General features: G+C 42.7%; 1 protein-coding gene across 1 annotated transcript in view; it reads left to right on the forward strand.

Annotated features, from left to right (window-relative positions):
- LOC121706507 (patr class I histocompatibility antigen, A-5 alpha chain-like) overlaps positions 1-16,348 on the forward strand; it is a 36,827-nt gene that overhangs the window by 8,404 nt on the left and 12,075 nt on the right. Inside the window, exons 2-8 of the mRNA XM_042088323.1 lie at positions 7,753-8,007; positions 9,377-9,655; positions 9,742-10,017; positions 10,552-10,563; positions 10,617-10,709; positions 10,808-10,825; positions 16,289-16,294. Of these exons, the coding sequence (XP_041944257.1) occupies positions 7,753-8,007; positions 9,377-9,655; positions 9,742-10,017; positions 10,552-10,563; positions 10,617-10,709; positions 10,808-10,825; positions 16,289-16,294 (939 nt within the window). The remainder of the gene's footprint in view (positions 1-7,752; positions 8,008-9,376; positions 9,656-9,741; positions 10,018-10,551; positions 10,564-10,616; positions 10,710-10,807; positions 10,826-16,288; positions 16,295-16,348) is intronic.

The raw sequence follows: 16,348 nt of genomic DNA on the forward strand, positions 1-16,348 counted from the left end.
GGTATGCTTTAATGACTTTGTAGAGGTCTCTCAGGCATGTGCAATACTGAATAATCATATATCCTTTTTTTCAGCACAACCTAAGCAATACGATTAAAGTATTGTCATTTCATTTTAACCAACTATATACACAAACATGAGCAAAAAACATCAACATATTTATTTATTTCTTTTTAAATAAATGATAGGCAACAAAACACAAATACTGTAGATATTCTTTTTTGGAAGAAGTTGGAAAAATAAAATATTATCTAATATTTTAGTCAGCATTTCTGATCTAAACTTGTTGTCAACAACTAACTCAGTTGTACATGAAGTTATGCAAGGGCAGAACCTGGCCACAACTTCAGAGAATACAAATGGCATATAAGTATACAAATTAATTTATGTACATGTCTCTCTGTTCAGCTTGTGTTTATTGTAGTTTTCCCCTGCTTTATGAAAAATTTCATTAGCGGTTTACCCATGTCGCGCCAAAGACATATGAATGGGGTGAGTCAGGGCTAATCCTGTCACCATTATCATTTCGGGGGTGTAATTGTGCTAGTAGCCCCAAATTTTTGGCCTCACCTTTACCCTAAGGCCAACAAGTGCTTACTGGTGCTTGAGGCGCTGTCAAGGTGGTACTGAGTCAGGTAAGGGGATTCATTGCCAATAAAACAGTTCTTTTGAGTTTATACCAGACTGCGTTGCTAGTGATTGTCCCATAAAATTATCAGCACACGGATGTAAAGCTCTGCTTAATATTAGGGCCAATATTAGGGACTCTGGGGACATAATCATAAATATCCCCCCAGAGTGTAGCACTGTAGCTGCCTGGCTGCTCTAGCTGTTGGCTGCAGCAACTGTTTTTGTACCGACAGTACTTGATGACCTCGAGAAACAGATCTATGTGAAAAATGGCTGGAATTCTCCTTTAAGACCCTGGAGATGATGTTATTACTCTGTGAAGTCGAAATTCAAAGTATAAATATGCTAATCACGATTTTCATAGCACACATCATCAGGCCGCTGTTAAGTGAGTTGCTGAATTAACTTATAAACACCATGGTAATTATAGGAATAGAAAGTCTATGTCTACCTTGTGAAAGATGCTTTATTTGCAAATGGCGACAAGCAACTTTTTAGGCGATTTCCCTCCCTTAATGTAGGTGTGACGTTAGCATTGTGGGTGGGATTTAGGACAAAGCAAAGGGTCTATCAGCCTGATTATGGGGAAAGAAACGTGTTTGGAATCTCTGTACTTGAAGCCAGGCCATTACCAAATGTAGGCTCAAATATACAGTATATACAGTAGCCTTGGCTCGTACTGGCTCGATAGTTGGTCTGCGGCTATTGGGTATTACAGTAATTTCATGGGGCATCAATGCAATTTTTCATAGTTTTGTCAGGTGTCTAGTCCTTCTTTAATTATTTCAAATAATAAATCTGCAATTTGTGTGTATCCATGTATTGAGTCAAATTAATTTTAGTAGTAAAATAAATAAATAAATAATATTGCCCTTGTGTCATTAGAAAAAATCTGGCCTACCTAAGGCAGAGACTTTCTAATGAGGAGACACAGCACTCAAAAAATACTCCATAGAAATGCATGGGGCTAGTTTGTCACGCCAATATGGCCGTTGTCTACACATATCCCACCCCTTCCTCGGCAAAACGTTGACATGTGAATACATTGAGCCAATCATATGGTGTGTTGTGAAGACATCGTGCCAATCATGTGTTGTGATCTCGCCGCTGGAGCAAGATTGGTGTCGTGAAGCCTTCCGCACACGCAGTTCGACCCAAAGACTGTGCCCGATGAGTGCCCATAAAACGTTGGTATATGGCCGCCGAGTGGAGGGACTTGCCTAAAAGGACTTTGCCTAAGGTTACTTAAGGTTAATATGAGTCCCCTCTCAATATTAACCTGAACATCATACCAGTACTATGATGCTGTTGCCTGGCTGGCCTTACGGCCTAGAAAAGCAGAGCAGCGAGGCGATGCTGATGTTCCAAAAGCTGTTTATTTCCCTTCCCAAACAGGGATATGGTCATCTCAGAGGAAAAAGAGAAAACAAAGAAAAAAACTCCAAAACAAAATAATCAATCAAACTAATTTATACTTTTAACTAAAACTAAACTTTTCCCAAGCAAAATGGCTTCAATAATATAGCACTTTAAATATAGCTAAATGTGAAAATCTCTTTTCTCTGGTCATACACAGGTGCTCTCTTTTCTCACCTTAACTAACTCTACCTGCTGTCTGGTCTTCTAGCCCCTGGCCAGAACCAAATCATTGTCCCAAAATCAATCATCGTCTAACAGCCTAGAACCGATACAAAAATATATATAAATATATAATAATACATTATCCGGTTACCAGACATTAACACCACCACCTTTACAAACACAATAAACATACATATCCTGTTAACTACACAAACACCCCTCTTCCCACACAACAATGCCCCATTCACGCCTATGACGTTCACCCGGGTCAAAGATTGTTAAGGCGCCTTAACAATCTTTGCTCGGGTCTTCTGATGAACGCAAACCAGGAAGTAAACAGACCAACGTAAGCGGTAAGCCCTGCTCTTTGTTCCATGCTAGTTCGTTTATTGTTCGCCAAGTTTATAAGCTTATTGTCCATAGCACTAAACCTTCAGTTGGCCACTCCTGAAGTTCAAGTAGTTTATTGACGAAGGTGCTTTTGTGTTTGTGTTGCAGATGCGGTTGCTTCCGGTGTTATACGGTAACTGGCTTTCATGTTAACTAGGCCTGTCAAACTCGATTCCTTTTAAGGATCCGGGTTATTCTGAGTCACTCACTAAACTGATCCGGGTTGAACGAGTCACTTGAGTCACTTGAGTCAGTATTGCTAAATCGCAAAGAAATTCAGTCCTACGTTCAAGCAGTGCAGTGGGGTGCTTCATTTCGTTAAGTGCCTTCTCATGTTGGATGTGGATTCTCCATGATTTGAAACCAGGTTTTTGCAGTACTTGCATTTAGCCTAAGAGTTTTGGTCTCCTGGTCAAAGTGCATCCACACATTGTTCATCTTTTTGGTGCTCATGTTCAGAAACTTTGATCTTATTGACAGGGAGGGTAGCCTATATTATAATAATTAATTATTTGTTGTTGTTTTGTTAACAATAGAAAATTTGCCTAGGTCTAATGCTACTCTGCTACAATGTTTATTACCACTACTATATACTAATAGTAGGCTACTAGGAATCTATTCTAATAGGTATTATAGGCAGCTAATAGGCCTACTAGGCAACTAATATTATTAGCCTATTAATCATAGCTATACATACATATATATATATCATGTTAGGTAGCCTAATATAATATCATATATAATATAATATAATATAATATAAAATAGCCTAATATAATAGCATCAAAATCTCCACCCACTCACGGGAAAGAAAGCAGTTTGAGCCAGACTGTTTATTTATTGTCTTAACCTAGCCTAAGCAATTGACTTTCAATGTAGACATAGAAACAGGAACGTAGAAATGCCCTGCAGTGACTAAATTATTATTATTGTTATTATTATTATTACTACTACTACTATTACTATTCTCATTAGGCCTATTATTATTATCACCTTGACACGAGTAGAAACTAGGCTACTTGCTCGTCTACAGATCCACTCATGACAATGTAGCCGGCTGATTCGACTGACTCGCACTCATAACAACATAATGTAACCGGTCCGCCCGCGGCTGATCCAAATGACCCAGGTAGGCTAGCCTACTCAAGCAACTCCATACAGAGCTTGCAATGTTTCGGACATTGCTGTCTTCGCGACCTAATTGCATTTTAAAGTAGGCTATGCGTGCAGAATATATGTTATTTCAGAAGTGAAAGCATGGCTTTTGTTGTGGATTTTCTTTTAACCTTGACGAGGAGTTACTCGTTCCTCTAAAGATCCACTCATGACAACGTAGCCGGCTGATTCGGCTGACTCGCACTCATAACAACAACGTAACCGGCCCGCTTGGCTGATCCGACTGGATAGCCTACTCTCCATACAGAGCTTGCAATGTTTCAGACTGTCTTCGCGACCTAATTGCATTTTAAAGTAGGCTATGCGTGCAGAATATATGTTATTTCAGAAGTGAACGCATGGCTTTTGTTGTGGATTTTCTTTTAACCTTGACGAGGAGTTACTCGTTCCTCTAAAGATCCACTCATGACAACGTAGCCGGCTGATTCGGCTGACTCGCACTCATAACGTAACCGCCCGGCCCAGCGATCTGACTAACCCGGGTATACAAAGCAGCTCCATTAAGAGCGTGCAATGTTTCGGACTGTCTGCGCGACCTAATTGCATTTTAATATGCTACATCTATACACCAAATCTAAAGTATGCCTAGGCTACATGCAGAACATTGAATGTTATTTAAGAGGTAAAGAATGGCTTTTGTTGTGGAATTGCTTTTCACTTTGAGGAGGAGCTACTCGCTCGTCTACAGCCACTCATGACAACGTAGCCGTAGCCGACTCGTACTCAATGTAGACTAACCGGCCGGCTGATCCGACTAACCCGGCTCTGCGGGAAGTTAACCAGTTATCTCAGACTGCCTGCTCACTCAGTCGCTTGAGTTGATTTGTGGAGTTGTGGTTATCCTACTTACGAAATTGTTACATTTTTGGCAGCTATGATGGCTAGTAGGCTAGCTAATTGCAAGAGGTTTGTGTGTGGCGCTGTTTATCGTTTTAGATTGAATTGTAGTAGGACTCAACTGATCCGAGTTAATGATACTAGAGACTCGCGACTCATGGGTTAATTTAAAGATACGGGTGAAAGATCCGAGTGAATCACGACTCAAACAGGCGTAATGTTAACTGCCTGGACTGTTCACTTTGCCTCTGGAGTTAACGTAACCGCCCCCTTCTTTTGCAGATGTGTTCAGCTGATGATTTAGCCTCCGATACCTGGCCGCAGATTCGTCTATTTAACTGAAGTTCAAATAGACATGTTTGTGATGCTCCACTTTGTTGTTTAATAAAGCTTTACAACACGATGTGTCGGCGTTGGAAGTGTCAGGTTGTCTGTAGTAGGCTTCATGCGCTGGACCATGAATATGCCACCAAATAAATAAAACCAAATAAACTCCACGTGGGTCTCGAACCACTACTAAATTAAACTGCTTGCATGATAACCTGACAACAACCTGCTTGCGCCACTAACCGGTTGACACTTCCCAGTGAAATTGGTAATATGTACTAGGCCTACTAGTGAGGTCAACCATGTTATTGTGTTTAGCAGGTTAACACAGCGGATTATGGTGACTGGCTACTGTTATCTTGCAATGTTGCCCAAGCTGTTTACTTAAGCCTTCAAAGTAGCCTATCATAGTTAAGTTTACAAACGTTTCACTGATTGCTGCCAGGCCGCCTCTACGTGAAGTGTCTTATTATGAATGCCAGCAAATAAATAAAATAAATAAAGATTCGAACTCGAATGACAAAACTAGAACTATAATCTGCATATTAACCTGGTGCATATCACAACGAACGTGAAACACGCATTGAAACGCACAATGTACAGGAGAAGTCTAATGTGTCTTCATTTTACACAAAATTTTATGTAACGACGCTCTCTAGTGCAGGTGTTAATTGTGATGATAATGTATGACTCCACACGAACTCTTCTCACTGTTTTTATTTATCTGCATTCACAAATAAAACAAAGAATCCACTGAGATTAGACGATGACGACTGCATACCCAAATCTCCAGCAGACTAGTTCTGACTGCTAGCATTGTCTATGCTATTCCTGAACATAGATAAAATAATGCATAGCTTGTTCAATTCAGTTTAAACAAACATAAAATCATGCAGAAGAAACAACATAGAGTTGGCACAAGTTTCACACGTTGTGATCGTATAGTTTTTTTCCATTGAATTCACAACAAGCATTGATTCATTAACAGTATAACACGTACCTGCATTCACAAATAAAACAAAGAATCCACTGAGATTAGACGATGACGACTGCATACCCAAATCTACAGTATAAACGTAAAAGGAAATCAAGAAATTGCAAGTGTTTTCTTCATAAAGCTAGCTAACATAACGTGGCTGCCGCCAAAAAGACGTAGCCCACAATAGCTTGATTAGATACCATCTTAGACAACACTAGCATTACTTGCAGAAATTATCTATTAATACAACTTATGTATATACGTATTTGAACCAGTGTGGAAGACAAACATGTTATTTTATATTAAAACACAAAATGATTCACGGAGCACTCTCTATGCACAGCTTACCTCCAGCAGACCAGTTCTGACTGGAGTACGGGAAGCGCAAATGCTCAAAATATTGAAATGCAAAGTAGAAATGAAAATACAATTGCAGTCGCAATGTCTCATGTTTTAAACTCATGTGAATGGGTACGACATATGAAAACATTTTAAACATATAAAAACCAATGTATATAAAAATAGAGATTACAATAACAATGTAATATCATAATTTTGAAAGAATTTACTTTATGTAAGTGAGGTTATTTTCAACTCTGTTACATTTACATATCACAAGATACACGTAGGCCTAGGCTATTTACGTTCGTGTTTTGACATGTTAACATAGGTTTGAGGTGTGTTGGATTTATATATATTTTAATAATGTATTTCTCACCAATGATAAAAATGTATGTGGCGCAATAGGTATGCGTTGATGAGGCTCTTTTTAGTCTAGCTTACGGGTTCAATCCTCGCCATTCACAGTTTTTTAAATTTATACATTTTTAGACCAGCAATGCTTCCTCAATTTAGGCTGAAGATAGACTAGGTGGCCGCGGGCAGCCTGACCAGCAGTCAGTGAAACGTAATTAAGCCTAGGCTATACTTTGAAGGTCTAAATGACTTGGGCAATGCAGCAAGATAACACAGTAGCCAGTTACCATGATCCACTGTGTTAACCTGCTACAAACACAATAACATACTAGATGACCTATTTTACTTGTAGGCCTAGTAAATAAGTAGGCCTATGGTCAATTTCTCTAGGTTGTGTTAGCTTGGTTAGTGGCGCAAGCAGGTAAATGTGAGGTTATCATGCAAGCAGTTTAATTTAGTAGTGGTTCGAGACCCACGTGGAGTTTATTTAGTTTTATTTATTTGGTGGCATATTCATGGTCGAGCGCATGTAGCCTAGCCTACTACAGACAACCTGACACTTCCAACGCCGACACATCGTGTTGTAAAGCTTTGTTAAACAACAAAGTGGAGCATCACAAACATGTCTATTTGAACTTTAGTTAAACAGACGAATCTGCGGCCAGGTATCGGAGGCTAAATCATCAGCTGAACACACCTGCTCCGCCTTAACAATCTTTGGGGCGGTTACGTTAACTCCAGAGGCAAAACAGTCCAGCCAGTTAACATGAAAGCCAGTTACCGTATAACACCGTGATATAGCTGCATGCTCACGTTCGTGCGGTACAAACAAAATAAAGGCCTGTGTGAGAAACGGTGTCGGTGTGTTTGTTTGTAGCGATAGCTTGTAGTCTGATGTGTAACACTGGTAACGGGCTACCGCACCGTTACAGATGCATATGAAAACATGCTATAGAAATGAAACATTGAATACAGTTGTTTAAGCTACTGCATCAACCAGTTGTATGTTAACAGGCAAACACTTCTCTCTCACACATTCTGTAACAGGGGCTCAGACATTCTAGTTAGATCCTGTCCATCATCTTGTAGTTTCACCTGATTTACAGTGTTCTGTTTCATTCATCTGTGTTTTTCAGAGGTCCATACCCTGCGGTACTTCTACACAGCTACATCAGGAATCTCAAGCTTTCCAGAGTTTATAAGTGTTGGGATGGTGGATGGTGTGGACATCAGTTACTATGACAGCGTCTTAAGGAAGGGCATGCCAAAGCAGAGTTGGATGGAAATTAATCAGGAATACTGGGAATCAGAGACTTCCGTGGGTATGGGGCAACATCAGATCTTCAAGGCAGACATTGAGATTTTAAAGGGACGCTTTAATCATACTGAAGGTAGGTTCAGTCCCTCTTTCAAACTAAAACAGTGTGTAATAAGAGCTTTACCTACTAGCACAAGTCACTCAGTAACATAATATTGTTATTACATCGGAGAACTTATTTGAAAAAGTAACACGGGAAAAGTAACATTTGTTACCTGTTATCTCCCATGTACAGCAAGGATTTTACTCAAGATTAACATTCCACTTGCCTGGCTCCCCCTGAAATGTTCTTCTCAGCTCAGTTATCTGGAACCCTGTTTGCATTAAGGTTCACTCAGACACATTTTAGGGCAGACCAATCACCAACCAGTGGGGCTGGCTTAGTGTGTGATGACTGTGAAACTTTATTTCTTTCATTGTAACAACAATGGCAGCAGTGGTAGAGCTAAATTAAGTATATCAAGTAACACTAGCAAATATTGAAGAATTGAGAAAAACAGAAAAAAACATATACATTTATACATCATGCATCATGTACATCATGGACAAATACATTGTTTCTTTAATACTGACGTGGTTGGGAAAAACATGTAATACTACCAGCTGGCATCATTTGCAATAAAGAAGGGACTAGGAATCCCAGACTGGTCAATGTCAACTGGTTAAATGCTGGTCCAGTGGTTTCAAAAGTAACCTGCAGACCACAAAGGAAATTGAATTTGTTCTAGTAATATCATTTTCATCTGTGGATTTCTTGATTTAAAACCAATGTCTGTGCTTTATTGATGTTACTTTAAACTACTATCAGGCTATTTTGGGATAAAAATGCTTTAAAAATATCATTGTGTAAGCATGATTGTGGATCAGGTGAATGAACATCTGAAAACTATGAACAGAATGTTTGAAGTAGTTTGGGTATGTAGAGGGAATATGAGAAAATGGAATGGAAACTGACTGTCATTTAGAATATCAAATGTCCCAGACATACCAGTATTAACAGTATAGAAATGTGAAACAACATATAGATGAGTTCTCATGCCACAAGATCTGGTGATAGAAAAACATCACAATATTTCTAGTCAAGGTAAAAATCTGTCTCGTGGAGAAGTATCCAGCTGTAGCCAGCATGACTGACGAGTCTGACTAAATTAGCATAGAAGATGCCCCAGTCATTTTTACTTTTTTTGTGTGGCAGCATTTTTGGGTACCTGCTGGAAACAATAATACCACTCAATTATACCATTTTCCCTAAAACATTGTGCTGCCACAGTGCCACTGCGCTTATTTCAGTCTTGCACAGCTGACTTCAAAAACATAAAGTTTACAAGATTGTACACTCAAGGTTACACCAATAAATAGATTGAAAGTCAGGCAGTTAACAGAATAGATGATCTGTTGTCATGGTACACTTTTAATTTGTCTTGTTCCTCTGTGTCACTTAGGAGTGCATGTTTTGCAGAAGATGTATGGCTGTATGTGGGATGATGAAACTAGAGACACTGATGGCTATGAACAGTTTGGTTATGATGGAAATGACTTCCTCTCACTAGACCTGAAGACCAAAAGTTGGTTCGCGCCAGTGCCACAGGCGATCCTAAGCAAAACAAAGTGGAACAATGACCAAATGTATTTAGAGAAAAGGAATTATTATTTTGGCCGGGTGTGTATTGATTGGCTGAAAAAATATGTTCAATATGGGAGCAGCACTCTGGAGAGGAAAGGTACAGCAGCACAGACGACACTCAAGCAGTTTTTATAGGAGGCTGAATGAAATGAAATGAAATGAAATGAAATGGTTTGTTTTCAGTCCCTCCAGAGGTCTTCCTTTCCCAGAAGGACTCCTCAGTGGTGTGCCATGCTACAGGTTTCTACCCTGATGGAGTGATGATCACCTGGAAGAGAGATGGAGAAGAGATGTGGGATGACGTGGATGTGGGGGAGACGCTGCCTAATGGAGACGGAACCTTCCAGAAGAGAGTTGCGCTTATCTTGTCAGCTGATAAGATGAAGAAGGGCCAGTACACCTGTGAGGTGGCACACAAGAGTGGAAAGCCCATTATCAAGACCCTGATTTTAGAAGATGGTAAGACACACAGTATGGATATGGACCACTGCCTTGTTACATTAGTTTGGTATTAGTAAAACCTCTCAAAGCCTAAAATACAATGTGAATAACTGCTGTAACACTATCTGCTTTTTAATGAACCAAACCCATCACTATTTTGCTTTTGCTGATCTCAACTGTTTATATACTCAATGTATAGTGAATATTAAAGGAAAATTCCGTTTTTTAGCACTTTAAGGCCCTTTTCTGGTTTGTTTTGGATGAACTAGAGTGGTGGACACCGAAATTTTGACGATTGGTCCTGTCTCGACTTTTCTGACTCGTTTTGAACGTCAAAATTTCGGTGTCCACCACTCTAGTTCATCCAAAACAAACCAGAAAAGGGCCTTAAAGTGCTAAAAAAATGAATTTTCCTTTAATGATTCTAAAGGCCAAGTACAAGGAATGTTAGTATATTGAAATTTGCAAAGGTTTTAGTGATATCCCTGTATTTTACTCTATACCTTGAAGAAATTTCTATTCTTTAATGTGATTTTGTGATACTGCTGCCAGTTTTGGTCAGATAACAGGGCACACAAGTAATGAGAAGATTCCACTAAACAGAAACTTTTTTCCTGTAGGCAATATCCTTGGCATCATTATTGGCTGTGTCGTTGCTTCTCTTGTCATAATTGGTGCAATTGTTGGGGCTGTCATGATGAAGAAGAAAGGTGAGTGTAACTTCTTTCATGCATGTCATTGTTTTAAGGTAAAACTTTTCACCCTTGATGATGCATCAGCTTAATACAAATTCTTTTGTACTTTACAGGCTACAGGAAGGCAGAGCGTGAGTACTTCTTGCAGTTATAAACCTGTGTGTCCTTAACAAAACTTGCCCACTTATCTAGATAACTCAGTTATCATATTGTAACGATCAGCAAACTCGGGCTCAAGCTGAAGGTAATGGTTTATTGAAAAGGTGGAGGACACAGACATTGATACAGGGTAGCTGCAATCATACATGGAACACACAACAAGGGTAATCACACACGCTAACACAAGGATAATTCATGAAGTACAACCAGAGACTACACACGCTGACCAATACATGACATGGTAAACACATAAATGCTACTTAATAGACGACTAATAAGACACAAATACAACTGCACAGCATTCTGGGAACCTACCGTCACTGAACCCACCGGCGATACATAGCCCCCTCGAGCTATTGACAGCTCAGCTCTGCAAATGCCGCTTGTGGCCACATCGGTGTCAAAGTCCCGTTACCTCGGCCTCAGTGACCAGCAATACTTCTGGCAGCAAAACGAAGAGTCCATACATCAGGAGCTTCTCAGCAGACCTAGGATCCCCAGGCTATTGGCGGCCCGCTCCCGGCCGGCTGTGACAGCTTTGTGGCTGTTACCACCTGCCCCAAGCTCTGACTCTCAGGACTTCAGTCTTGAAGTTGCTCCGGCAGAGGCGTTGCACACTCCGCCGCTAACCCCACCGACTGGCACAAAGCACTGGAGCTCCCCAGTTGCGGGTCGTGTTCTCGCTCGGCCCCAGTCTCCTAACAGTGCAGCTGCGCCACCTGAAACAATAAAAACAACAGCTCCAGTGCAGTCAGACCCCCGGACACACTGGACCCCTGGACGGTCGGCAGCCCCCTCTGGCTGCTGTGACAACTTTGTGGCCGTTGCCACCTGCCCCTAGCATGCCGATCTTCAGGCGGTCGGCAGTACTCGCTGAAGTCCCTCCTCATGCTGCCCTCTTGTAAAGCTGTCATCTGCTGTCACCTGGGCACCACCATTCTCCACTGCGGTGTTGACGGGCCCCGACCCTTGTGTTGGTCAACTGCTATCAAACTGTTAACACACAGAACCTTTTTTTTCCCTTCGATGCTGGTTTGTGCCGACCACCGGCCAACCAGAACAGGCGCACTCACACACAGGAACAGGTGCTCACCCACGAACAGGCACTGGACAACGTCACACTCAAAGTCTCTTACATGGGGTCCAGGGACGACAGGTATCACGCCCTGCCGCCCACTTTAGAGAATCGTTGCACGTCCAGCTGATTGGTCGTGGCAAAGGGCCACGTGTCGTGCCTCCATCACTGTCGGCCTCTCCTGATTACCCCGCATTGACTAATGCCAACCTCTCTTCGCTGCCACACTCCAGACTGCTGGCTAGATCACCGGAAGGATGTGGAACCGCACCACCAGCTTCATCACGTCTGGTGGCTCACTCGCCATTTCGTTGCTCCCTGGCCAGGTTCTCAACACCCCTTACAGTCTCTCGGTGGAACTTTGCAGCAAGTTCACCTCTATCTCACTTCTGACACCACTGAAGATTAGAGTTTTCAAACAGCTCCAGCTCCATGTCCTGTTGAGTTGAGTGGCGCATGTAGATGCAGCGACTCCTTGCTTCTCCTGAACGTGCAGTGTTTTTTTTGTTGTTAAAATGTGTTTTTCGGAATGTTTATCGCATGAAACTACGTCGGAACGCATGTACAGCCGACAACAACTGTTGCAGATACGGGAGGAAAACAACAGTATCGATGTTTTGGACATAAAAACAGAGACGCTGGCTGAACTGGGAATACTTCGCCTGCCTACCACAACAACGGACCCGTCTGCTTCACCTGGCCGGCGTCACCGCAAGCGGTGTGCCAGGACAAGGAAGAGAGGCAAGCGAGCTGGCGTCGGAACAAGGCTAGCAGCCAACCCAACTCGCCCAGCAATACCATCCATATTCCTGGCAAACGTAAGATCACTGGACAATAAGATGGACGACATTCGGTTGCTAAGATCAGCAAACAAGACAGTGAGTAACTGCTGCGTGACTGTTATCACTGAATCATGGCTCAACGATAACATCCCCGACTCTGCTATACACCTGGAGCAGCTAACGTGCTATCGAGCAGACCGAGCCCTAGCAGACAAAAGACGTGGTGGAGGAGTTTGTGTTTACACACATGATGCTTGGTGCCGAGACGCTACGGTAGTACACAGACACTGCTCTCCACTGGCGGAGTTTATGATTATTAAGTGCCGACCCTGCTACCTCCCCAGGGAATTCACCGCGATTCTGCTGGTCGCGGTGTACATCCCCCCCAGCAACAAAAACAGTGACAGGAGCATGGCACTGAATGAGCTGTTTCGGGCCGTCAGTGAACAACAAAGTGAACACCCGGATGCCTTCACAATCATCGCTGGAGACTTCAATCACGCCAATCTCAAAACTGTACTACCAAAATTTCACCAACATGTAAACTTCCCAACAAGAGGACAAAACACCCTGGACCTTGTTTACATCCCACAGAAAGAAGCCTACAAAGCCAAACCCCTCCCCCATATCGGGCAATCAGACCACATTAGCATCCTACTAATGCCCCGATACAGACAAAGAGTAAAAGTCACCAAACCGGTTCTGAAGGAGGTGAGAATGTGGCCGGAGGGGGCCGTCTCACAACTTCAGGACTGCTTTGAAACAACAGACTGGGATATCTTCAAAACCGCTGCCACCCACAACAACCACATTGACATTGAGGAATACACAGACACTGTGACCTCCTACATCACCAAATGCATCGATGATGTTACAGAAATAAAACACATCACCACTCGGGCCAACCAGAAGCCATGGCTGACAGGAGACGTCCACAGACTGCTGAGGGCCAGAGACAAAGCCTTCAGAGCTGGAGATGTAGCTGGCCTAAGAACAGCGAGGGCTAACCTGTCCCAGGGCATCAGGAAGGCAAAAAAGGATTACACAGACAAAATAACAACACACTTCAAAGACAGCAGAGATGCACAGAGCCTATGGCAGGGCATACAGGCCATCACTGACTACAAGCCTGCGCCACGGAGCTGTGAGAACAACACCTCTCTGCTAAATGACCTGAACAGTTTTTTCGCCCGTTTTGAAGCACAAAATGACACTCACCCACAGAAAACCCCACCTCCCCCCCACGACCAACCCCTGTACCTGTCCTCTGCCAGCGTGAAGAGGACACTAGCCACCATTAACCCACGCAAAGCAGCAGGCCCAGACAACATACCAGGACGAGTGTTGAAGGACTGTGCAGAAGAGCTGAAGGATGTTTTTACAGACATTTTCAACACCTCTCTGGAGCAAGCAGTCATCCCATCACTTTTCAAAACTGCCACCATCATACCCGTGCCAAAGAAATCATCACCATCATGCTTCAATGACTACCGTCCTGTAGCACTCACGCCCATAATCATGAAGTGCTTCGAACGGCTAGTCATGTCACACATCAAAGCCACCCTACCCCCCACCCTGGACCCCTTCCAGTTTGCATACCGAGCCAAACGATCCACGGAGGATGCAATCTGCTCTGCCCTCCATCCAGCCCTCACCCACTTAGACAATAAAGACTCATATGTGAGAATGCTGTTCATAGACTTCAGTTCAGCATTCAATACCATAATACCACAACAACTCATCAGCAAACTGGACAAGCTAGGATTCAGTACCTCCCTCTGCAACTGGCTGCTGGATTTCCTGTTGCAGAGACCACAAGCAGTACGTGTCGGGGACAACACCTCAAGCACTCTGACCCTGAGCACGGGGGCCCCTCAAGGGTGTGTGCTCAGCCCCCTGCTCTTCACACTGCTAACACATGACTGTACAACCACTCACAGCTCCAACCATCTGGTGAAGTTTGCGGACGACACAACACTGGTGGGCCTCATCACTAAGGGCGATGAGGCTCACTACAGAGAAGAAGTAGACCTGCTGGCTAAATGGTGCAAAGACAACAACCTCCTGCTAAATGTCAGCAAGACCAAGGAGATTGTTGTCAACTTTCAGAGAGGCCACAAACAACTGCCACCACTGTCCATCGACGGAGATGCTGTGGAGAGAGTGAGCAGCACAAAATTTCTGGGGGTGCACATCAGCGACGACCTCTCCTGGACCACCAACACAGCATCACTGGCGAAGAAAGCCCAGCAGCGCCTCTACTTCTTGCGCAAATTGAAGAAGGCAAGTGCCACGCCTCCTGTCATGACTACATTCTACAGAGGGACCATCGAGAGCATCGTCTCCAGCAGCATCACAGTGTGGGGCGGAAGCTGCACAGATCAGAACAGGAAGACCCTCCAGCGCACTGTTAACACAGCTAAGAGGATCATTGGAGCACCACTCCCCTCCCTGCAGGACATTTACACCACCCGCCTCACCCGCAAAGCACTAATGATTGTCAAGGATACAACCCACCCTGCACACGAACTGTTCAGCCTCCTGCCCTCTGGAAAGCGGTACAGGAGCCTCCGCTCCCGCACCACCAGACTGGCAAGTAGCTTCATCCACCAAGCAATCAGGATGCTGAACACTCAACCCACTCTCCCATCACTGACAGCCCCCCCCACCCACCAGCCAACCAGGAACCTAGGAAACTAGGATCCTGTCTACCAAACCCCCCCCCCCCCCCCCCCAACACCGCCATGTGGAACTGCACTGTGACTGCGCAGCCAAACGTGTTGCTGCTTCACATCAAGCCTGATATACTTGAATTACTGCATACTGCATATCAATGTAAATATACAGGTCACACAAGCACAAGTTTAAACTTCATGTAACTGTTAAGACTATAGAAATATACAACACAACTACCTCTATTTTTTTTTTATATATATGTCCTATATTTCTATTTTGATACATACATGTTCTATATTTCAGTCTTGCACTTTAATTTAATGTTTATTGTCTATGGCTATGTCCATAGTATGTCTATGTCTGTATTTAAAGCATGTCTATGTCTGCATGGGAAAGTAAGAAACGAAATTTCAATTCTTTGTATGACCAGTGCATGTAAAGAAATTGACAATAAAAGCCGACTTGACTTGACTTGACTTGACCACTGTAATGATCAGTGAACTCGGGCTCAAGCTTAAGGTAATAGTTTGTTGAAAAGGTGGAGGACACAGACATAGATACAAGGAAACACAAAGGTAGTTGCAATCATACACGACTATAGACATTGCAACAGCACAAATACAACCGCATGGAATTATCTTGTTATTTATTTGTCTTGTTAGTTATTCATTTGATGAGAAGGCAAACAAAAACTATTATATCAGTTACTAACCAAAATGAAAATTAATCAGAAAACAATATGCAACAATATCTAAGGTTATGTATGTGTGTGTTTGTGGTTATATATGTGTGTTTGTATTTCATATTTGTAATATTATGATATTTGTTTTAACCTTCTCACAGTGTGATATAACTTTAACTTTTAATTAACTCACTCTAATTATATTCTCTCTTCTTTCCAGATGGGAGTGGGAAACGAACACAGATGGGAAAGGGCTGGGCTGGTTACCTTTAACTTTACC

Source organism: Alosa sapidissima, chromosome 4 (assembly GCF_018492685.1).
Source record: "Alosa sapidissima isolate fAloSap1 chromosome 4, fAloSap1.pri, whole genome shotgun sequence".
Taxonomy (NCBI): domain Eukaryota; kingdom Metazoa; phylum Chordata; class Actinopteri; order Clupeiformes; family Clupeidae; genus Alosa; species Alosa sapidissima.